At 47.4% G+C, this 24,605-nt stretch overlaps 1 protein-coding gene across 1 annotated transcript in view; it reads left to right on the forward strand.

The window, feature by feature from the left end:
• Positions 1-272: 272 nt before the first annotated feature.
• LOC307088418 (aryl hydrocarbon receptor repressor-like) overlaps positions 273-24,605 on the forward strand; it is a 46,302-nt gene continuing 21,969 nt past the window's right edge. The window contains exons 1-3 of the mRNA XM_079754310.1: positions 273-528; positions 824-916; positions 2,643-2,824. Coding sequence (XP_079610436.1) covers positions 855-916; positions 2,643-2,824 — 244 coding nt within the window. The 5' untranslated portion in view covers positions 273-528; positions 824-854. The remainder of the gene's footprint in view (positions 529-823; positions 917-2,642; positions 2,825-24,605) is intronic.

Below are 24,605 nucleotides of genomic sequence, written 5' to 3' on the forward strand. Positions count from 1 at the left end.
ATCCCTCCCCTCGCTCGGCTCGAAATGTCCATGCGCGACGACCGTGCGCGCCGCGACGCGCGTACACACGGGCTCCCTCACTGGCTGCGCTGCGGTGACGAGCGCTCTGAGCCGCAGATGTGTGCTTGCGTGCGCGCGCGAATATTTGTGTGCGTGCGCGCGCGCGTGAATGTGTGTGTGCGTTCCCCGGGTCTGTTTGCGAGGCGGAGAGTTGCGTGCGAAGAGCTCGACATGTCATTCAGAGGAATCCGCCACCTGAAACGCGAGGAAGTGGAAGGCGACTCAATTGCTTATAAAGCATCACACCACATCTGCCCCGAGCATTGCAAGCCGATGAAAACATCAGCTAGGAGCTCGGCGCTGGACGTTGGCGTTATTCTATTTTTCCTGGGAGTTATCATAATTGTCATTTGTTCATATACTGAGTCAGTGCATTTGGGAAGCCCCCTGCCGTGGTTTGACCGTTTAGCTGAATGACCCAAGAACAAACACTATACTGGAATTAACTGATAATCACACCGTGTCTTGGTAAGCGATTATATGTGTTTTGTTGTTGTGTTTTTGTTTACTTTCTTGCACATCCAACGTCGGATGTGTAAACTTACAAAATGTATTGCGTGTCCTCTACAATTATTAATGCAATAGTGTGCTGTCAATAGATCCATAACAATTTACGCACGCATAAACAAATTCAAGAATTACACTATTAAACGTAATATTTTTCATTTACTCAGTTGTTTCTACCCCGTTTGATCAGCCTGCGTTTTCAGACTCTGGGGTTTAGTTTGTGCATTGGAGTAAAGTTGTTGTCTCCCATCGACAGCGCACCTGTTACCTGCACGGAGCGCCAAAGCATGATTCCTCCGGGAGATTGCATGTACGCGGGACGCAAGAGGAGGAAACCCGTCCAAAAACAGTTAAGAACCACTTCTATAGATCCTTTCTATGTTGTATTATTATTATCAGTTAACTCAAGGGCATGGTCTGACCGATTATTATTACTGTTTCTGTTTTGGAACTTTATGGAGTTACTTTCTGTGATGGATCCGTAAAAGTTCAAACCATTAAGTTGAGGCAATGTTTTTGTCTGTTTTCATTTGAGTTGTTTTGTAAATTAACTTCAATAGCTTTATTGGTGGTAATAAAAATAATAATAAAAAGTGAAAACGTTTTGTTACTACCGTAAGTGATGCATAGATATAGAGACCTGCTTTAAATATTGTTAAATATATCTTTAAATATTGTTTTATGTGACAGAATTTGAAGATACTTTGAAGATACTTTGAAGATATAAGTTATTAAGTTATTTAAGAAGTGCTTCGTGATTTTTTTCCAAACAACGTAACCCAATTATTTGACAAACAACTCACTTTAATCTGTTACTCCTCGTATTTTTGACTAGGCTGCAAAAGTAAATAAAACAAAAGCATGGTTATTGATCAGGATGCAAGACTATTTAAACTCAAACGATAATGTGCTTAAACGTTAGCACTCTTCAGAAACTTATAAATTTACAAGCAAACACACACACGGTCACACAAACACACACAGTGATAGCAAGCTGTCTCCCTATGAGGACAGCGTATGGTGTGTGCTGCAAACACTTGCCTTTCTGGCTAAACTGGCCTTGTAAAGGCCCAGAATGTTCTCTTCAACAAATTATACTTGCACAGTATAAGTAGAAGGTTTTCGACCCATAATGGGCGCCTGTTGCACACCACAGCCAGTTGTCTGCGAGTGGCGAAGCTGTGAGCGAGCTCTCGGAAGTCAAGTGAAGTCTACAGCGAGATATGTGGAGCGCAGTCCACCATATTAGCTTGAATAACTTGATTTAACCTTGGCAATAGCCGCCGTGGACTATATAGGTGATATAGCTGGTCTGTATCACTTGGGATATCCACAGCTTATGACAGTCTCTCTTACACGGCACAGCTTCACACTTTGCTTTATTAGAAACTAGTTACTACCCCATTTGTTTGTAATGGCTTTCGTTCCGAGGACCAAAACACTCTCTGGTGGCTGTGTTTCTACCAAGCGTTTATTTGCTATTCATCTTCCTAATTGGGATTCACTGCATAATGCATATATAATGTAGCTGTGGATGGTCCATTTAGAAGCAAATTCCCCTGAGATTTAAATTACAGTCCTGTCTTGGTAGGCAGCCAACTCATAAGGGTTAGTTATTTTTTCTTCCTTATCAAGAAGAGGGTATTGATATCAGCAGCTACTGCCTGTTTTGCAAGAAAATGTTGTCTGTATGGTTGATATTTGTGTCTAGTGTGCGATACTTGATCCTCGTGTGGTAATGACTACAAACCTAATGATGTTCCCAGTGAATGATGTGTCATCTCCCCCTCCCACTCATACATACACACAATATTTAAGCGCTTTGGGTGCCCTGAAAAGCATAGTATGAATGTAATGAATTATTATTATTATTATGAATTGAACGACCTCTACCCTTGTGTATTTAACAAAGTGCATGCATTTGCACACATACTATTTGTATTAAGTGTGTCTGTGTCCTTCTTCGGTGTAAGCACCCTAAACCGCCAACGCCCTCCCCCCTCCCCCGTGTTTTACACCCAAACCCCTGTCTGTCCGTCGTCTGACCGTCTGTCCGTCTGTCCCCCAACCAACAGGAAGCCTTCGTTGTCCAACGAGAAGACAAACCCGTCGAAGCGGCACCGCGACCGTCTGAATGCCGAGCTGGACCGGCTGGCCAGCCTGCTGCCCTTCCCCCCCGACGTCATCACAAAGCTGGACAAGCTCTCGGTGCTGCGCCTGGCCGTCTCCTACCTCCGCGTCAAGAGCTTCTTCCAAGGTGAGCCCCCGCCCCCCGACCCCTCTTTCCCCCCCCCCCCCCCCAGCCCCCGACAGCTCACCCGCCTGGCATACCGTACGTAGCATGTGACATGGGCCGAGGCGTGAGACTCTGACGGCAGTTGGTTCCAGTTTGAGCGCTGTGTTTTCCCAGGCCCGAAGACATGATCATATGAAAGGGAGATGAGTGTCTATAGAGTTGCCCGACCTGCTTGGCCATTAAAGCCACTATGTAAATGTTTGATCCTTCCATTTGCTTTTTGAGGGCACTCATCATCGGATTATCTGGACTGAGTTTGTGTGTTGAAACGCAATTATATTCAATTATGTTCCCGTCCATATTTTTGAAAGTGTTGTTGACAATTTGCCCGCTGAGAGGGATGTGTGCCTGGGTGTTTTTGATGGTTGAAGACACACAAAGCAGGTGTGTGTGTGTGTATGTGTGTGTTTGTGTGTGTGTATGACAGTGATGTTTTTTTCTTCATCCCTGTGTGTCTATATACTATTGTCCCTAGTCTGCCGGTCTAGCCTGTGTGTCTGTCCCTCAGTTTGCGAGACAGGCTGTAGTATGGACTTACGGTCTGTGTCAGGAAGGCCTGATGGCTTTCACTCTTCCTTCATGCCTCATGCACACACAAACACACACACACACGCACACACACACACACACACACACACACACACACACACACACACACACACACACACACACACACACATACACACACACACACACACACACACACACACACAGAGAGACAGAGACACAGAGACAGGAAGACTGACTTGCATATGATGCTATAGCGGCCTGAAAAATAGGCAGCACTGCACACACTGAATGAGCTGAGCAATGTCCAAATGTGTTTGCTTCAGTCTGCTGTTCTTTCATCCTCCATTTGTTTCACTGCATGTGTCTGGTGAAGGAGGTTCATACCCTGTTAGTGCAGAGAGCACACCCCTGGATGGCTTCTGGATTACTGTAGGATCTCTGAGGCGCTTCGACAGTCATGGGGCGTTTCAGAGCGCTTGCTGCTAGTTGCAAGGCTGCACTGTCAAAATATTGGGCTGCAGGCGAGGGTTGATGTCTCAGAGAGGAGACCAGCATCCGTCCGCCCCTGTTGGCAGGGAGATACCCCGGGCGGCACAAAATGCCTTTTCAAATTTGGTTCTAAAAGATGGTTGTTCCACAATGTTGCAATGCTTTATCTTTATCTCCCTTCATCATACTCAGGCAGCAGCCAACACACACACACACACACACATCGACATGCTCGCACGCACATAACATGCATGAACACAAGCATGTACACACCCACTGCTGGTCGGTTCACAAGCTCAAACAAACTATGCTGAGTGTGTATGTGCCGTTAGCATAACGCAATATAGCAGACAAGGTAATAATCCCCTTCGTGCAGAGTTTCCTGTATGCATTAGCATTGTTAAGGGCCATCGTTCTGTGGTTAGCTTTTGGGGAAGTGAGTCATGTTGTTGGGGTATTTTTCTTGTGCTTATCTTTCTGTTTATTAAAATTGTCGTTTGCTTACTTACTTAGTACTTTTTACCAGTGAAAGAAAAAAATAATAATAATTTGTTGGGCAAATTCATGTCGGATACTATTTTCTGGATTCCCCAGCCCCCGGGCGAGTCCTGTTGTCATTGGTAGCAGTAGTGCGCAGCTCGGCTGTCCTCTGATGCTAAACCAATCAGATTGAGGCAAGTGGAACGTGAGGGATTTGTGAGTAGCATGCGCTGTGGCCCTCTTAGGGCTCCTGCTCTGCTCTCCGTTTACAGCCGCAGGTTCTGTGCCACACGACCACACCGTGAGCAGGAGCAGGGCATTGTAGAGTTGGGTGTGATAAGGATAGGTCCCTCCCAGTTGAGTTGAGTCCCGATTTGTCGCTCCTTCTTTTTATTATTATTATATTATTACCATACATGTTTATATGGCATCAATATGAGGACATCAGGCATCATTTTGAAATGAGTGCCTTTCTTGATCTTTGTGGTTTGAAATGTCCTACGTGCCGTAGAATAGTGGGCAGGAACATATAGCAACGTGTTAGTGAGTTACGTGGTTGTATTTACCTGCAGTAACATCGTTGAACCTCAGAGTACTTAATGTTCAGATGCTTGAGGGGAGGGAGGAAATGTGACAGGCAGGTGGAGGGGTAATAAAGATAAGTGGATGTAGAAACGCATTGAGGGACGTCCCGTACCCCTGCTACCCTGAGACAAGATGTGACGTCCAAGGGTGGAGCACAGGAAGCCATTCACACATAACCTCAATTGTGTTCTGGATGCAAATATTGCATGGGTGTGTGTGTGTGTGTGTGTGTGTGTGTGTGTGTGTGTGTGTGTGTGTGTGTGTGTGTGTGTGTGTTTGGGTGGGGAGTTTTACAACGTATAATTTAGATCAAATTTATCTTTATTCTGGATCACTTTACCTAAGGTACAACAACACCCATTGTTATGTGTATGTGTGTGTGTGTGTGTGTGTGTGTGTGTGTGTGTGTGTGTGAGAGAGTGTGTGTGTATGTGTATATATATATATATATATATATATATATATATATATATATATATATATATATATATATATATATATATATATATATATATATACTAATACTAACCCTATATATATATATATAATTGTGTGCTTATCATATCTCTCTTTCTGTCTCTAATATATGTATATATTTATTTATACATGTATTCATTATACAACTTATGAAACCAATTTAACCAAAACCAAAGTCAAACAAATCATAAATCCTGCAAGCAGGAGCTACAGGCTGATGACATAGGTGATTTAGAGCTGTTTGGTGTTTTGGGGGGGATTCACTGGCTCTCTCTGAACATTCTTTGAGGCGCGCCTGTGGAGATGTGTTGTGTTGTGTGCATGTTGACAGTAAGCAGGCTGGAGATGCTTCCCGTGCCAAGTTTCTGCCGTTGCTGAAATCGCTGAGCTTGTTAAATATTTACCCTGCGGGATTAACCGTGGCCTGCCCCTTTGTCTCCATGCCCCAATTGTCTTTGTTCCACTCCTCCTTCCACCCAGTCCAAGGCTATTCTCTGACGATTTACCAATGTGCAAGGCTGTGTGTGCATGTTGCCCTTTAACCTGTTCCACTGGGATCCCTGACAGCTTAATAAATAATATCATCTGTGTCAATTAATAGATTGTTAATTAATTAGATGAACACTGTCGGCTAAAAATCTTTAAATCGGTGGCACTTCTTTGTCATGTAAGGAAGTGTTCACGATTGTGGGTGAGAGGCTGGTTATAAAAAAAGAACATTTCACCATCCAGGCCGAGAACAACAGGCCTAACTCTGGCACTGTTCCCCTCTTTAGACTCAAATCCGTGCTGCCACAGTGCATTAGTCTCCAACAGCGGCGGGGTCAGAGGGCACCCTTGAGAGAGTTGTGTACAGGGATGGGGAATCCATTAGGGGATTAAAGATATAAACACAGGCCTACGCTACCGAGCCAATGGGGCGCATTGGAGCTCCAGCAGAACGGCAGGTAACAGTAGCAGACACACACTGCAACCTCTTAGGTTGTGTGTGTTGGTGTGTGTGTGCGTGCGTGTGTGTGTGTGTGTGTGTGTGTGCGTATGTGTGTGTGTGTGTGTGTGTGTGTGTGTGTATGTGTGTGTGTGTGTGTGTGTGTGTGTTGTGTGTGTGTGTGTGTGTGTGTGTGTGTGTGTGTGTGTGTGTGTGTGTGTGTGTGTGTGTGTGTGTGTGTGTGTGTGTGTGTGTGCGTGTGAGTGTGTGTGTGTGTCTGTCCCTGTGTGTTTTGAGTATTGAGAATGGAGGTCATGAGTACAGAAGGAGCTGTTAAAGAACATAAAGAACAGACCTCGAAGGCACCATGAAACGTCAATGGATGCTAATGCACAGCTCGTAATAAGTTATTTTCTTTATGAGGAAAATTAGCCGATCATGCTAATGCGTTGTTAGCCTGTTTGCTTCCGATTGCATGCCGTCTCATTTTATTATTTCCCTCCCTATAAAAACTCACTGTGGAGACAGTGATTCTCCCCTCTGAGAGAATCACTTTGTGTGTGTCTAAGTGTGTGTTTGTGTGTGTGTGTGAGTGTCTGTGTGATTGTGTGTGGGTTAGTGACTGTGCGTGTATGAGTGTGTTTGTGTATGTGTATGTTGGTGACCATGTGTGTGTCTGGGTGTGTGTGTTAGTGACTGTTTGTGTGTGTGTGTGTGTGTGTGTGTGTGTGTGTAAGTGACTCTGTGTGTGTGTGTGTTAGTGACTGTATTGTGTGTTAGTGACTGTATTGTGTGTTAGTGACTGTGTGTGTGTTAGTGACTGTGTGTGTGTTAGTGACTGTGTGTGTGTGTGTGTGTGTGTGTGTGTGTGTGTTAGTGAATGTATGTGTGTGTGTGTGTGTGTGTGTGTGTGTGTGTGTGTGTGTTAGTGATTGTGTGTCTGCAGCGGCGGCTATTTTCAATATGGCTCCTCCGGGTCTTTGATGGGGTGCCGCGGGGACCTCTTTGGATGGCGCCTGTCGACAGCTCCGGCCTCGCCCCTCGTGGCCCAGCGATCAGATTCCCTCCGCAGTCCACCCCGCGGGCTACAAATGGCACTGGAGAGGATCCCTATTTACTCCACCCTGCCCCCCCGACCCGCCCTCCCCTCCCTTCCTATCATCAGCGCACATCCCTCCAGACGTCTGGGTCCATCCCTCTAGACGTCTGGGTGCTTCCCTCTAGACACAAAGTCTCCTTCTTGGCACCCTAAGGTGCCATGAAGGATCCATCCATCGCCCGCCGTCCGTTCCCACCGTACACTCCGCCTTGATTCTCCCGCCATCCGGGTCCTGTTTCTCTACATCCGTCTGTCCGTCTGTGTGGGTGTGAAGACGTGAATGGCATCTTCACTGTGTTTAACATGTTTTAAAATTTGCACATGTTCCTGGCTGTTAGCCCTGTAATAGTCTACAGCTGTGGCTCATAGGTTAATTGAGCCACACCCATTCATGCTTCTTAAGAGGGCCAGCGTTCTGGACTGGAGGGAGGCTTGAGTTGTGCAAGTGACTCTTGTGGTATTGTTTGTTTTAAGTAAAAATATGTTTTTTACCAACAACATTGTGCTTCAAGGAAGCTCTTTTTCACAGTGGGTTTTCTGCTTTCCCTCATTACGGGTTAAGGTGGCGCTGTGTTTACATTCCAGGTGTGTGTTCTGTGCCCAAACTGTCACAGCCCCACCTCCTCTGAGCTGTCCATCAAGTTTTTCTAACGCGCTGACGGGCTGGTAATCCGGATTAAATGTGTGTATGATTTGCATGTTGCGGGAGCATGCATGCATGCTTTCTGAAATGCCCACTTGAAGATGATAGATCACATATATTCATCCATCGAAGCTCCTTTGATTGAGCCTAGAACACGCACACACGCACCCACACAATACATCAAATACCTACTTAGACACAGACAGTAACGCAGCCAAACAGACCGGGAAACACGACTTCATCGTGGCAAAAGGCAAAACCTGAACAGGCTCCCGGCCTCTGGTTAATCGATCGCATCTCTGAAAGAAATCAGACCCACTCAAACAGCGGCTTTGTGTCTGGGCAGCAGTTTGTCTGTCGTAAGCCCAGCTCTCGGTGGTCATTGGAAGGAAAGAGGAAGAGAGAGAAGCCACAGAACCCAAGGGCTCACGCAAGGCCACCCTTAGGCACGTGGGGGCGGGCGGGGGGGTGGTGGTGTTGGTGTGAGGGGAGGTGTTTGGGTGAGCAGCTGTTTGTTTTTAACCAGCCCCACCATGCACGCTATAGCGACAGCGGAGCGGAAGGCATATTCCCTGGATTTAGAATCATGTCATTCAGCTACTCGATTTGAAATCCTCCTTTTGGATTGATAATATCGTAGTGAGTTGAAGTATAGCCCAGCTGGTGTCAAGCTTTGGAGTCCCCCCATTAGGAGAAACGAGTGATTGTGGTCAAATTTTGTCAGCACTGTTTGTTGTTGGATTCTGGCCGAAAGTAGGAAGTGCAATAGTTTTTCTTTATTTGTTTCTTTCATAAAGTTGCAGCGCAGTGGAAACAGGTCACAAGTTCACTCATGGACTTCTGTCTGCTAAACTTTAGCTGACCCGTGACTGGTGACTCTCTCTCGTACATACATCAGTCCTCACCGGGGAAAAGGCCACGATGGAACGGAGGCGAATAGCATTATTTGTTTAGTTTGTGTGTGTGGGTGTATATGTGTACGTGTGTGTCTGTGTTTGTGTGTGTTGCACTCCACTTTTTTCTTCTACACAGATTAATTGACTCTCTCCCAAATTCCAAGAGGATCTGCAAGTGAACCAGGGCCCTATTTAACAAAAACTGTAAAACATCCTGGAACAGGGGCTCGTTATCTTAGGTGAACATACAGGCGGCGCCAACGATGAATTTATATGGTTCCGAGCTCTCGACCCTGTGGCGGCAGGTCGGAGCAGTTGAACGACACGTGTCAGAGCAAGGCCGCGGGCGGCGAGACGCCTCGGGGCCCCGAAAGTTCCTATTTCCTCCAAACGGATGAAACTGTCACATCACCTGATTATCTGTGTCCTCTGCACTTCCCTTATTTCTCCCTAGTTTTCTCGGGACTTTATCCCCTCCTCCTCCCTCCCTGTGGGCTAATGTCCCATTGCGTACATATCTATATATATATCGCGAACCGTCCAGAAGAGCAGAGCAGGCAGCCACAGTGCGTGCGCTCCCTCTCAGCGGTGTGTGTGCGGCTCTCCTTCCCCTTTCCCCGGCACGCCACATCTGTAATTTCACGGCACCGCTTCTGTATACACAGCGGTAGACGTACGCCCCCCCCCCCCCCCTCTCGCACATCCCCAACATAAATATTACCACGTTTTCCGCTGCGACGGGAAACATGAATCCCGACGTGCGAGGCTCAACCCCCGTTCAGGGGGTCCGAAATGCACGTCCTCAGAGGCCTTAATCATGTGACAAGAAGAGGGATGTGGGGCCCGTCCTTAACGTAAATGTTAATGTATGCCTTCTGCTTTGACTAACGACGCAAAGCCGACGGACGCCGGCGAATCGCGTGCTAGGTCGCACGTCCGCTTCGTCCACACGGCGCATTTAGAACCACTCTCTCTCTCACACTTGAGTTTTGCATGGGTGGGTGTTTTGGAAGGGGGGGGGGGGGGGGGGGCAGTCTTGTTTACCCCCCCTTGCTCCACCTCCACCACCAAAAGTTCTCACAATAGCTGATCCGCGTTGTGACAGGCCAGCCACACTAATCCACCGTGTAGGTGAAGGGTCCTGAATGGAGCAGCCGACGCGTGTGTTCAGGGTCCTCACAACCCGCTCATTAGTGGCGCTACTCAAAGGCGCCACCCCCCCCCCCCACATCCCTTGTGCCACAAGCACTGTGCTATGCTTGAGTGGACTTCCCTCCCCTCCCATCACTTTCCTCCCTCCCCCCTAACAAAGCCCCAACAAAGCCAGGGGGTGGGGGTTCAGCAGGGCTAACCACCCCCCTCCACCACTGGATCACAAAAGGCCATAAGTGAATTACTCAAATCAGTGTCAAAGGGACCCCACCCCCCACCCCCTCTGTGTCCCGTCCAATGTTAGAAGCAAACTATGACAGCTAGTGGCAGCAAAGAGGTGTGCAGAGGTGTTTGTGTGTCTGTGTGTGTGTGTGTGTGTGTGTGTGTGTGTGTGTGTGTGTGTGTGTGTGTGTGTGTGTGTGTGTGTGTGTGTGTGTGTGTGTGTGTGTGTGTGTGTGTGTGTGTGCGTGTGTGTGTGTGGCTGGGTGTCGGGGTGCGTGTGAGCTCTGAGTGTGCGGGGGCGATTGAGCAGGCATCAGCGCCCGCAGAGAGAGCAGCAGGCTTTGTTGGCCCAACACCATTGTTGGAGGCTGTCTGCCGCAATCTCTATCAGGGCTACTGACTGGTGCGCCTGGCCTGGCTGCCTGGTACGTGCAGGGAGAGGGAGAGAGGGCAAGGGAGAGTGCCAAGGAAAACCAGATCCCAGATAACCATATGTAGTTTAAATACATTTGACGCATTTTGAATGCCGTCATGATAACTATAATTATAGTCAGATCTTGTTTGATGAAATCCTACTTCCTCTTTACTATCACTGTTTTCTAAGAACGACATAATTCAGTTGTGCATGTCACCCAACACCCCACACCGACTGGGCCATTCAGCATTGCCTCTTAAAACCCATGCAGAGAAAAGACAAACGAGGCTCAATGCAAACCAAAAGTGAGCTCTCTCTTGGCTTGCCTGCGTGAAATGGGCCGATGCGTAAAAGTGGAGCAGCGGTTCTCTTGAGGTAGTCAATCAGCCCTAATTGAGTTGAACCTTTCTCGGTCATTTGTCCCTGATCCTAAGCCACATGATTGGATGACAAAGGACCAATTGACCACAGGCCACAGCTCAACTCCCTTGAACTCGTGCAGGGCCCCCTGTCTCAAGGCATCAGCAGTTCCCTCCCAGTGAACACCCAACACCTATTAGCTACTGTGCAACCAATTTAAAATGGCCACCGTCATAAAAGACTCACTGGTGTCAGTAATGCGACCTGCTGATGACCGAACGGAGCGGATGGAGAGGCTATTCTCATCGGGCTGAGGAATGAACCCTGTGACACTGTTGATCTGACACAATGCAGGGTAGCGTCTTGCCGTGAAATCAATTTACTAGATGGCCATTAACGTGAAAAGCGGTCATAGACAACAATGGTTTCCAAGCTGTTTAACAAAGTGCCATCGGCCGACGGCTAAGCTAACTACTTGTTTTTGACCTTTCTATTTTTTAGAAAAAACAATTCCCGGGGGGCAATATGTCTCGCCCTATGATTCTGATTGTATGCTTGATCTCTTCTGCATATTGTGCATCTCTTCCATGTGGTTTGGTCCATTTGTCTTGATTAAAGTACGGACTGAGGCTCATCTGTGAACAAAGCCTGCCGCTATTCCCTAATGTAAATCGATATGTTTCCGTGTGGTTGGAAATGAAGCTCACCAAAGGTGGCATATGACCCCGTGCAGTTCGATAGGCTAACTACTATCTGCCAATGAGGTCCTCTTTCATCAGCATTTGATACGGGATAAAGGGGAGTGGGCAGTGTGTTTAAAAATAAGGATAAGGTGGTTCATTTCACGGCAGAATAATTTACAACTGGCCGAAGGCACTTGTTATCCTTAAGAGATGAGTTAACTGCAGTTTGTGCCAACAGAATATTTAAGAAATAAAACGGTAAAAGACGAAGCCGGGAGAGATGACTCTGTTACCGGTGGGGAGCGATGTGAGCAGATGTACGAGTCTGATGCAAGGTGTTTCTTTTTCATGTATTTTGAATTGTCTAGCAAAGCTGCATGGTGCATTTCAAAGCAGCCGCCTAGAGAGAGAGAGAGAGAGAGAGAGAGAGAGAGAGAGAGAGCGTGTGCGAGCGGTGAACTTGGGATGAACTGCTGCTCTCGCTGTCCCCAGCTCTCTATCTCCCTCCATCTTTCTCTAGCGCTACGATTATCATTGGATGAGGGAACCTGACACAATATTTGCAGGGACATGAAGCGAGTCAGGTGGAGGGCAGCATCCCTCTAGCGAGGGACAGAGGGAGGCCGTCTCCCCCTGCAGCGCTAACCTCATCACCCTTTGCCTCACCTTACCTCACCCCACCTCCCTTCCTCACCACCTCTCACCTAAGATAATGGCTCCTTAACCCTTGATCTGGCACGGGTTCAACCGTCTGTTTGAAAGGGGGTGGTGCGTTAAAGGTGCGTCGGGTGGGGGGAGTGGGGGGGGGGGGGGGGGGGGGGGGGGGGGGGGGGGGCGGGAAAAAGACGCAGCCGGCCTGCAGCAAAAATTAGAATCTACTGCAGGAAATCACAACCCGACATCGTACTGTGGTGGGCGATTACATAAACCGGCCATCAGACCGGAAGAGACGCACACGGCAAAAATAATGTTTGTTGACGTCAAACAAATGGGGCCATGGAGAGAGAGAGAGAGAGAGAGAGAGAGAGAGAGAGAGAGAGAGAGAGAGTAAACACAAATGTTGCAGCCCCCTTCCCGTTTGTGCTGTTATTTCACGGGTTTGTTTACGTTGTATGTCTGTCTGCATGTCTTTCGATGTGTATTTGCATGCATGTGTGTATCAATACATGCGTATGTGTGTACTTTGCACATGTGAATTAATCTTGCATCGCGTGCGTGTGTACATGGAGCAGGGGTATAAATCATCATTAACTCCCGATTTAGGGTATTTGCTTTTATATTGACATCCTTTAACCTTAATCCTTACTTGGTGAATTTAAGCCCTCTGATGCAATCCCAATCCCCTGTTTAAGCAGTCAAAAAAAAGAGTTAATATGAATGAAGGAGGAGAAATCATTTTTTTATATCATTGATATTTTTAGTCATGGAGAAATTGATGTTAATTAGAAGATTAGTGATCAAATGCTGGCAGACCAGAGGCAAAACTGAGATAATTCCTGCCAGCAATGTATTTAGTTTTGTATTTAATTCACGCATATGGGATCACTGTAAACTTCAGAGTTCAGGTGGTCAGACATAACTCAGCTAAAGAAATCAATCTGCTGTCTAATATGGGGATTTCAGGTGACACACACATGCGCGTGAAAACCAACTGTTAAAACATAGAGAGCAACATTAAGTGATAAAGACTAGGGTTCTATCCCTCTCTCCCCCTTGCTCTCTCTCAGGGCTTCAAACCCACGTAACCACAGACAGCTGGTCTCGGGGTCTGGGTCCTCGCTCTCATGAGCAGCGTTCTGCACTCTGTCACTGGAGTCTCTTTGTGCCACTGACCTTATTAGAACCAGTCGGCCCCCCCGAGGCCAGCGGGCCCCTGGACCTTTCCCGTGGAGGCAGCGTGCGGTGCGTTGAGCTAATGACTTATTTAAAGGGCCAGGTCGCTTCACTACTCGGGAAGCCTGGCCTGTGTACGGGAAGAGAACCGGAATAGGACATCGTGGGGCGGGGTTCATGGGATCTGGTGCCTGTGTATGTGTGTGCGTGCGTGTGTGTGTGTGCGTGTGCGCGTGCGTGTGTGTGTGCGTGAGGAGCATGTTGAAACCAAAAGCTGCGTATTAGGTTCTAAGGGGTTGCAGGGTTAAAAGGTTGATAAGACGTAAGAGTGTAGGAACATGTGACTCATCTGACGGAATCCATTTGTAGTGTTCTCTTACAACGTGAGGAGATAGTGTTTAAACTGTGATCATTTCACAACGTCCCTGAGCAATAGGCATACAGACCGCCCCAAGTTGACCAGAACGGACAGGAACAATTTGGACAACGGCGGGAACAGAACAAGGTGAGGAAGGGGCCGTTCCTGCCACTGGATGTCATGTGTACGTTGACCGTCTGACTGGATCTTAACAGATGTCTGGTTCTTCATACAATGAGACACTCGCACACACACACACACACACACACACACACACGCCCAGAGACACAGAGGCAGACAGACAGACAGGCAGACAGACAGACACACTGAGGACACTCCCTTTGCCAAAGCTTGCATGCAGGGAAATTCTCCATGCTAATGTGCCAGAGTTTGTGTTCGTCATCAACGGATTTGCAAACATTTTACACACAGCCAGGCACGCACACCAACGCACACGCACAGACTCACGCACAGTAATTACCCTGATTGTGAATTGTCTTCCTAATCCTTTGTTTTGCGGTGTTACATCTCCACTTAGAACCTTTGGCAGATTCCTAGAAGCGCTTTTGCCTGTTGTTTACTTCTCAAAAACTGCTTGCATGATTTTTCCATATTTGGCTCCTTGTAGGGATTAGCGTGGCCTCGTCACTCATCTCTTGGAGGTTTGGAGCGACTACAGGCCCGGTGACTCATTACAATCCCATCATCTACCCATGCACCGGCCACACCGACTACCTTTTCAACAGTTCACCTCATTCCATTATATTACAGGCATAGTTAGAAGTTTGTCGTTTTTTTTAAAGTCTGTCTTTTCAAGCTAGTATTACTTGTAAAAATGTAAGGAAATGTCAGGATTTTTTTTAAATAATTGGTTATAAAATGGCAGCATAAATAAGATATAGGGTCAGTTATGCATTAAACATGAGAGGGTCGAGACGTCTCGGGGATGTGTGAGCAAGACTTAAACACCGCTCTGTGTAGGGGTTAACGTAAAAATAAAATACGTTTCCCAGGAAAGAACAAGAGAATACGGGGGAGAGAGACAGAGAGAGAGAGAGAGAGAGAGAGAGAGAGAGAGAGAGAGAGCAGGGGGGTGGCGGGAGGCTGGCTGTGAGAAGGTTGCAAAGGGAATAAAAATGTTTGAGGAGTGAGGGTGTGCGTGCGAGTGTGCATGTGTGTTTGTGCGTGCATGTGTGTGTGTGTGTGTGCGTAGGCTCAGTAACATCATTGTGGCCGTTTGATGTAGCATCAGCCCAATTTACTAGATACAGTGGGTACAGACTGTCTGCCTGTCTGCTGGCCCCTCGCCACTCAAAGGCCACATTCATGGAGGCTCCACAGCGGGCGAATGGATCCGCCGGACGGCCGGTTCCTTCGCACGCAATGTTGTGTCGACTGCAGAGAAAGTGACCTCAACGTGCCCAGACAAACCCAACTCCCGACCAGAGAGTCACGCCTGCCCACATCTTTTAGACATCATCATGCAATGAGAAAGTCGGGGAAGAAAACATACACACGGTCAGATGTCACACGCATGCACATGCAAGAAGAGCTTGCTGCTCTGTGCGCACACACACACACACACACACATTTAACGCAGGAATTCACACAGTTATCACATCCGTGCACGCACATGCACGCACACACACATACATACACATATACATACACACACACACACACTGAGTAACACACACACACACACACACACACACACACAGCTTATAAACCAAGAAATGAAACCTTGAGATATCTTTCAGTGGGAATATCAATTGTCGTTGTTTACATTTGCCTACTGTACTATAATAGTTGACCAGCTGGATGTTGACACACAAAATGAGCATCACAGAGTGTCGGGCAGATGGCCATTTGTCAAACAGAGAGAGAGAGAGAGAGGGAGAGAGAGAGAGAGAGAGAGAGAGAGAGAGAGAGAGGGCCCGGCCTGGCTTGTAATTGTGTCACGCAACTCGTAAATGCCATGAGCGATTTTTAACACAATGCCATGTTAGGAGGGGAGGGTGGGGGGGAGGGTGTGTTGTGGAGAGGCTCAGGATATGGCGGGGTCATTGGGGGAGGGAGTTAAAGGCAGAGATGTGGTTGGAGGGTTATGACAGGCTAGGAAGGAGACTTTCTCTTTGCCTTGGAACATATTTTACAGCTTGTGTTTATTACTTAAAGTAAATTGGACTCTGTAGCTTATAGCTAAATATTTGCAGAGCCCATATTGGTACATTTCTTCATGTCCTGTTTCTGGTTAAGGCACACATATATTCTTTGAATTTCCCAATGACAATGAATCTGACCGAGGTTCAAAGCTGGGGCTGTTTTTGTTCATTAAATATTAAACAAATATAAAATATTTTTTTCCATGATTCTAGACTAAAAAATAAAATCATTATGATCATTAGATCCTACTCAATGTTGGCAGATAGAAGCCCGACAAGAATCCAGTCAGAACCAGTTAGGACAGGAGTTACTAAGCACCAACTGTCCAAACTGGTTCTGACCGGACTCTACTTCTAGTCAGAACCAGTTACGGCAGGGAATGCGAAGCGCCACCTGTTCTAACTGGACTCTACATGTAGTCAGAACCTGTTAGGATGCAAAGCACCACGTGTTTACGCGGCTGGCTGGACTCGCCTGCAACACCTGGCGCCTTGGCCGTCCAGATGTGGTGTGGAGAGCAGAGTGCATAAACACCTGCCAGAGGTTCTGAGGTCCAAGCCATGTTGTGTCTTGGCCGGTCTCGCCACCATCTTTAAGGCCTCCTTGTTCCTTCTCATGCAACCTTTTTTTGGCGGGTTACTCCTCCTCGGCCAAAATCTTCATGCGGTTCTAGTTCTCACGCCGCCGCCGCCTGCCCCGCCAGCCAGTAGGGTCGCTTCATTCTGCGTCACGTTTTGTTTTGGGTGGGGGGATGTGATGAGCGTTTGAGAGTGTCTCTGTGTCAGCTGTCCAGGGCTCTTGGAGCAGCGAAGACTGATGAGATGTGGAGGAGGTGTGTGTGAGTTACTATGTGGTGGCGTGTATGTGTAAGTCCATGTGTTCCCGCATGCAGAACCTATGAGAGGGATCATCATTCCGAAAGTGGAAAGTAGTCTTGTCTAGTGTAGTATGTTCACCTGATTCTGTTTTGCCTGGTTGAGTCCTCCTGTCTTTTCAGTCTCAGTGGCTTCATCTTTTCTCTATAGTTTTGTCAACCTGCCTTTTCTCCTTCTCCTCCGCTGTCTTTGGATCCTCTGCGTACCCATCCTCTCTTCGTCTCTTGACCAATGTGTCCACATATTTATACCACGGTATTCTTTCAATACCCACTGACTTTTAACAGTTCGGAATCAATGCCCTTCAAATCTGTAAAATAAAAATATGCTCAAAGCGCCGCAGAAGTATCTTTTGATATCAGCTGATTAAGTCTATAAAAAAAGAATAACATTATAGAAGAAAGTAACTCATACCTAATGGAGATCGATAGCTGTTGTATATACGGAATAAACCGCCTTGGTGTGTCACGTTTCAGAAAGAAAAAGTGCAAAGAGATTCATTCCTTACATAATGTTCTACTCCCATATCTACTAATTCTCAAAACCCTTGTGTTCACTATTATGGCCCTGTTGTGTTCACTACTATAGCCCTGTTGTGTTCACTACTATAGCCCTGTTGTGTTCACTACTATAGCCCTGTTGTGTTCACTATTATGGCCCTGTTGTGTTCACTATTATGGCCCTGTTGTGTTCACTATTATGGCCCTGTTATGTTCACTATTATGGCCCTGTTGTGTTCACTACTATAGCCCTGTTGTGTTCACTATTATGGCCCTGTTGTGTTCACTATTATGGCCCTGTTGTGTTCACTATTATGGCCCTGTTATGTTCACTATTATGGCCCTGTTGTCGTGGCTGCTTTACCTCTGTGGTTAATGGACTCCTCTGGGTAGTGGGGCCGCAGGGCAGAGGTGAGCGAGAAACAAAGACGGGCAGCCAGACGAACCACTGACAGAGAGGAAGTGAAAGCGAGGCTGGTGCAGAAGTGGGAGCGGGCGGGAGCGTCACGGCAAAGGGGTGGATGGGTGCTGGGGGTTACGGTCGGACAATGTGTGGCTCTGTCTGCCGGGTGCATGCCACCATCCACCAAGTTCTCAAATAGGTTGCGGGAATTCTTTGGTATTCCTCGTTGCAGAATAGATGATTAAATCCTTCTAATGGTTTGCAAATCTGCAAAGTCCTTCTTGCGTGTGTAAATTAATTTAAGAAAGAATTCTCAAACAACCGCCAACTCTCACTGTACACCCGTCAAATGCAATGATATTTTTGTTTGTGTTATTTTGATAAAAGTGTGCACAGAAACTCATTGAGTAGGTTGAGGGTTAGGGCTGTGAAACCACTCCTGAGTGTCCTGAATCTCAGATTCCCTGCAAATACTTTTGGCACAAAATGCCTGTTGAGCACTCGTGAAATGAATCTGCAAAGGAATGAAGAATCCTTCAGTTTATTCACCAAAACAGTAAGGAAGTGATTTAAATCCGGTGAAAGCACTCCAGTATTTCTTTTATTTACAAATCTAGCATCTTTCGTCATTGATAAATTGAGAAAAAGTAATGTCTGTTAGCAAACTATTGACTCAACTCAATGTGTTCAATGTGTAAAGTCATTTAATTCTGCTCCTTAGCTTTCTCATTCACTCCCGTAGCAGCTTGTTTAAATATATTTAAAACTTGTTTATCAAAAATGAGCTTGCAATTTGTTCAAATAAAAACTTTGAGTAAAATAAACTTCCTATAAACTTAATTATAAAGGAAGTACTTATGGGTAAATTAATGAACATGGACATTGTACAATAATTGGGCCTTCGCCACGCGTCAGTTACAATTTAATTGTGCCCTGTGCATGGTGTGTGTGTGTGTGTGCGTGTCAACCTGCCCACTTTAGATGCATCCCACAGGGGTTAATGGCCTGTGGTTATTCAGGTGAAAGCGGAACTTCTAGTCAGGATGCCTGGCAACAAATAAAAACTGATGCAGGTAGGTTCCAAAGAACCCCGTCTAGCAGAAAACGAGTTGCTCAGTGGCTTAGGGAAATGTTCTACACACACACCACATGTTTGATCCCAAGATCCTAATATATTTTAAGAAATGTGCAAATGTTTGCTGGGAGAAATGCTTCAAGCCAAATGCTATAGATAGCATAATTGATCAATTACCTTAAGGACCTGTCCTGCCGCCTCATTGAACATTAAGTTCCACAGTACACTGCCCAAGGCCAGTAGTGCATTGCTCCTAAACTGTTGTTAGTACTACACACACACACACACACACACACACACACACACACACACACATGTCCTACACACGTCACCCGTCTGGAACACACACCCACATGTCTGGGGTAAACACGCATACGTTAGGCCTAGTCACACATACTTCTGGGCTTCACACACATACTTCTGGGCTACACACGCACACTTCTGGGATACACACGCACACTTCTGGGATACACACGCACACTTCTGGGATACACATGCACACTTCTGGGATACACACACACACTTCTGGGATACACACGCACACGTATGGGATACACACGCACACTTCTGGGATACACATGCACACTTCTGCGATACACACACACACTTCTGGGATACACACGCACACTTCTGGGATACACAAGCACACTTCTGGGATACACATGCACAGTTCTGCGATACACACACACACTTCTGGGATACACACGCACACGTATGGGATACACACGCACACGTCTGGGATACACACGCACCCGTCAGGCCTACTCACACACACTTCTGGGATACACATGCACACTTCTGCGATACACACACACTTCTGGGATACACACGCACACGTATGGGCTACAAATGCACACGTCTGGGATACACACGCACGCATCAGGCCTACTCACGCAAACTTCTGGAATACAAACACACACGTCTGGGCTACACACGCTCACTTCTGGAATACAAACACACACCTTTGAGCTACACATGCACACTTCTTGGCTGTGAAACCCCTGAGCCATAAATAGACACAATGACCCTATATGAAGAGTCTTTTACATGTTGTGGCTGCGAGAAACGAGTGTTCTGTCTCTTTAAGACTGAGCCTAGTGTGTGTGTGTGTGTGCGTGTGTGCATGTGGGTGTGTGTGTGTGTGTGTGTGTGTGTGTGTGTGTGTGTGTGGTTGTGCGAATGCTTGTGTGTGATTCGACAAAGGGTTGCGTGACTACTGCAGACGAGGCTGTGACCTCAGAAAAGTGGTTATGAAAACGATCCGTCCAACCAGGCAGAGAGCGAGCGAGAGAGAGAGGTAGAGCCTGAGTGAGAGACAGAGGGAGGAGGAGAAAAAGAGAGAGAGGGGGAGAGAGGGGGAGAGGGAGAGAGACGGAAGGGGTGGAGGGGTGGGGGGGGAGGATGTGTGAGGGAGACCAGCCCTGCAGAAATGAGAGAACTTGGCTTACACTTAATACGCTTACTGTACGGTATGTACACATACACGTGATCGCGGCGAGAATTCGCTCCACTCCCTCCCGGGCCCTTGCTGTGTTTCTTAGACACATGCGCTTTAAACACGTGCACTTTATTCAACAGGCACACACATGAGTGCGCTCGACAGGGGTTCACACTCGAGTATTGTATACACACACACGCACAGGCACACACAAACAGATGCACAAACACACACACACACACACACACACACACACACAAACAGATGCACAAACACAAACACACACACCCAAAAACAGATGCACAATAAACAGATGCAACAACGCAAACCAAAGGCACAGACACACACACACACACACACACACACACACACACACACACACACACACACACACACACACACACACACACACACACCATCCTTTTGGGTGTGGGGGGGGGGGGGGGTGTCAACAGATCTGTACTGAAGGCCTACCGAAGCATCAGGGAACAGATAGCTTGCTCAGAGGCATACATAAAAGACAGATAAAAGCAGAGGGAGAGAGAGGTACAGAGAGAGAGAGATCCAGGTATCAGATTCCCGCTCTGGGCACGGCATGCCTGAAATATTAAGGAGAGATTCCTGCGGCCATGCACTTCCATTGGGGGCTGAGCAGATGGAAACGATTAAGCAGAAGAAGAAGAATGACTGTGGAGGAAATGAAGAGAAGATAGCGAGCCCTTTGCTGGCCTCATCTCAGAAGGCCAACCGGCTAATCTTTAATCAGTGCACGGGACACCTTTCAACATTGTCGGATGACAATAGGATATCGGCGTATCATGCAAGGACATGAGTAGATGTACGATAACAACATGGCGTCAGGTTTGGCGTTTTTTAGGAAAAAGCGCACCGTTGTTAATATATAGAGTGTTTAGATGTTGGATGTCACCTGACGAATCATATGATCTCCGTTGAAACACCCCCTTGTGACCGCAGAGGGTCAAAGGTGTGTGCGTGCGTTTGGCTGCATGGCAAAGCGATCAAGCGAGTGGCCGTGCTTTCACATCCGATTGAAAGAGGAAGGAAGAAAGAAAGAGATGGTATAAAAAGACAGAACGAGAGGAGGGGGGTCAGAGGGGGGAGGAGAGAGAGAGGAAGGGAGGCAGACGAAGAGACTGAGAGACGCAGGGGGACGGACGGACCTATCGGCGCGCTGCGCGGATCGCGTGTGAACTGTAATGATAGCCCTCGGAGAGCACAGTGGAGCACATTGTATCCATGCCCCGCTCGCTTTACATGAGGGGGGGAGGGGGGGCGGGGGGGGCGTCAGTGTACAGTCTGTGGGAGAGAGAGAGAGAGAGAGAGAGAATGTCGTACTGTAGAGAGGGCCAGAGAGAGAGAGAGAGTATGGAGTAAATGTGAGAAGATTATCCAGAGATTCCCTCTCTGTGTTTTTCTGTGCTTTTGTACATCTCTCTTGAGATGGTAGATGTGTATGTGCGTGTATTTGCGTTCCGGTGTGTGTGTGTGTGTGGGTGTGCGTGCGCGTGGGCGTGCGTGCGTGCGTGCGACTGCCGCCGTCTGTTTGGCTGCAGGAACGGCCAGCCGTGCACGGCAGGGTCAATATTTACAGTTCATCCGATTGTGTCACACTGCCGTGCCATCACTCCGCTCTCCCCCTTTTCCACACATTGCTCTCGCTCTCTCGCTCTCGCCCTCTCGCCCTCTCGCTCGCTCGCTCTCTCACTATCTCGCTCTCCTTCCTTGCCTTGCTCGCTCGCCCCCTTGCCTGTCAGTTCGGCTGTATGTCTCTGAGGCTGAGCGTGATCAGGCCCAATTACGGTTTGTTGTGAGCGTGCAGGGCACCTCGTGGAAACAGTGCATTACTGGCAGCAGACCGGGCCCATCCATCCCTCCTTCCATATGTGAGTCTGTGTACACACAATAAGCCCCACATCATCACCACCACCACCATCACCATGGCAACGCTGGGAACTACGATGCCTCGTCCCTGGAGTAGATGCCGTTACTCACAACTGTGGAATCCTTGAAACTAGGGAGTGGGATAAAAAAGAGAAGAAAGGATTTGGCTGGGGCGGGCGGTTTAGCGTCAATGAAACACAGACGGTAGAGTACAGTGCAGGCGTGTTTTTTTTTCCCTGGCAGAAACACATAGGGCTGTCTCTGTCAGGTGCCACTGAAAACGATTAAAAATAAAGCAACAATGACAACCACTTCCAGTAAGTGTTTCTTATTTTTTGGGCGCAAGTTGTGTCACAACCTGGTGGCAGGTATTTGCAACTTAAGGTTACAGATATTCCAACATGCCAGGGTTTGAATCATCAAAGAAGGGAACTTCAAAGGCAGTGTAAAAACTCCCTAACCCTGGATGAAAATAACGGAACGGCAGGGGAAGAAGAAGAGGAAAGGGTCCATTGTTCTGTCTGTTGGGGTCGTGGTGTTGGGCTCCACAGATAGGAAGCTGGGAAGGTGTCAGTCCACAGCACTCACGCCACAGAATGCCCCATTCACCCCTCGCTCGTACACAGGATGCTGGCTGCAGTGCACAAGTCACACACACACATGCACACACACACGCTGGCACACAAACACATGCACAAACAGGCACGTACACACACCCACACACGCATGCACGTACACACACACAAGTGCACGCACGCGCAAATGCACACACACATGCACACACGCGCACAACACAGACATGCATGGAAACAGCCACTCAGACCGACAGGGACAGACACGCACCTAATCCATCTCATAGCACAACTGCCATACTCTCTCAAAACGCAGACATTGCTTAAGCATGAACAAACACTCATCTCACCGGCTTCGACAACCCACACATTCATTCATAAAACACAAGGGTATGTTTCATGAGACACACACACACACACAGAGACACACACACACACACACTCACAAACATAACCCTAGTTAAATAGAACGATGGAATCCCCACATGTTGCTTCCATTTTGCTTTATTACTGCTGACTCGTCTCCTGTTAAAGGCACATTTGCCAACCCCTGATTTAGGAAACCTGCTGCTCCCATTCAGTCCAGCCTTTTATCTCTTTAATAAGATAAATAACTGAAGAGCGCAAAATATAGAATTTCACAAGGATGCCGCAAAGGGAATTGTACCTTTGGTTAAACAGTGCCGTTCTGCCTCAGGTATAGCTCCACTTGAAGAATATATCAGCATGCTTTAGTATAATGATGCCCTTAAAAATATGCTTCTTGCAAACAAACCACATTAAATCTTTCCCCAGCCAGGTCTCACCTTAGAACAACAATTATACAACTAAATGTTTGAAGTGATTAAAAAACTAGGACACGTTTAACGACCATTAGTTTAAAAAAACAGTTGAGCGTAGCTCTTTGGGACTCTGCCGAGTCCCGAACTTGATAAAACTGAATTGAGTTTTTGCACGTTTTAACTGTGCTTTACCGTTTTATATACAGGCCTTCCTCGCATGCCTTGCATGCAAGTTCAGCACAGTTAAGTCAGTTCCCACCAGCAGTGAGAGACCTCCCTCCTACTGCAGCACAACCAGGCTTAGAAGAAGGCCTCCAAGGGCCCGGTTATGGTGCTCATGCTCCGCAGACCTGGGGCCCTTTTGGCGTGTCACAAGGGCCCCGTCACGCAGTGAGGAGAGCCCTGTGTGGCGTGTTACCGAGTTAATAACGTCTGACTGCATTCCCTCACAGGTCCACATGTGGTCCTTGTATAGAAAGAAAGAACCAACGAGAGACGGAGAGGGAGAGAGTAAGAGAAAGGGAAAGAGGGAGCGATGAAATAAAGATATAGATGATATATAGAGAAACAAATAGGAAGGGAACCAGAGGTACAGTTAGTGTTTTTCCAGAGCATGGACTTGACCTCTGCTGTTTGCGTGCGGTGGTTTTGTTTTGGTTCCTTGGCTACTTACTGGAATGTTACATAACTTCTCCGAGAAAGTTTGTGAATCATCATGTATTCAGCTGGGGGGTTCAGTTCAGTTTGCGTGTGTGTGTGTGTGTGTGTGTGTGTGTGTGTGTGTGTGTCTGTGTGTGTACACGCTTGAATAATAGTCTATAGTATATGCAGAATATACTGTGTGTGTGTGTGTGTGTGTGTGTGTGTGTGTGTGTGTGTCTGCTGGCCTGTAACATTGT

The sequence above is a fragment of the Pollachius pollachius genome (assembly GCF_949987615.1).
Source record: "Pollachius pollachius genome assembly, chromosome: 17".
In the NCBI taxonomy this organism is placed as follows: domain Eukaryota; kingdom Metazoa; phylum Chordata; class Actinopteri; order Gadiformes; family Gadidae; genus Pollachius; species Pollachius pollachius.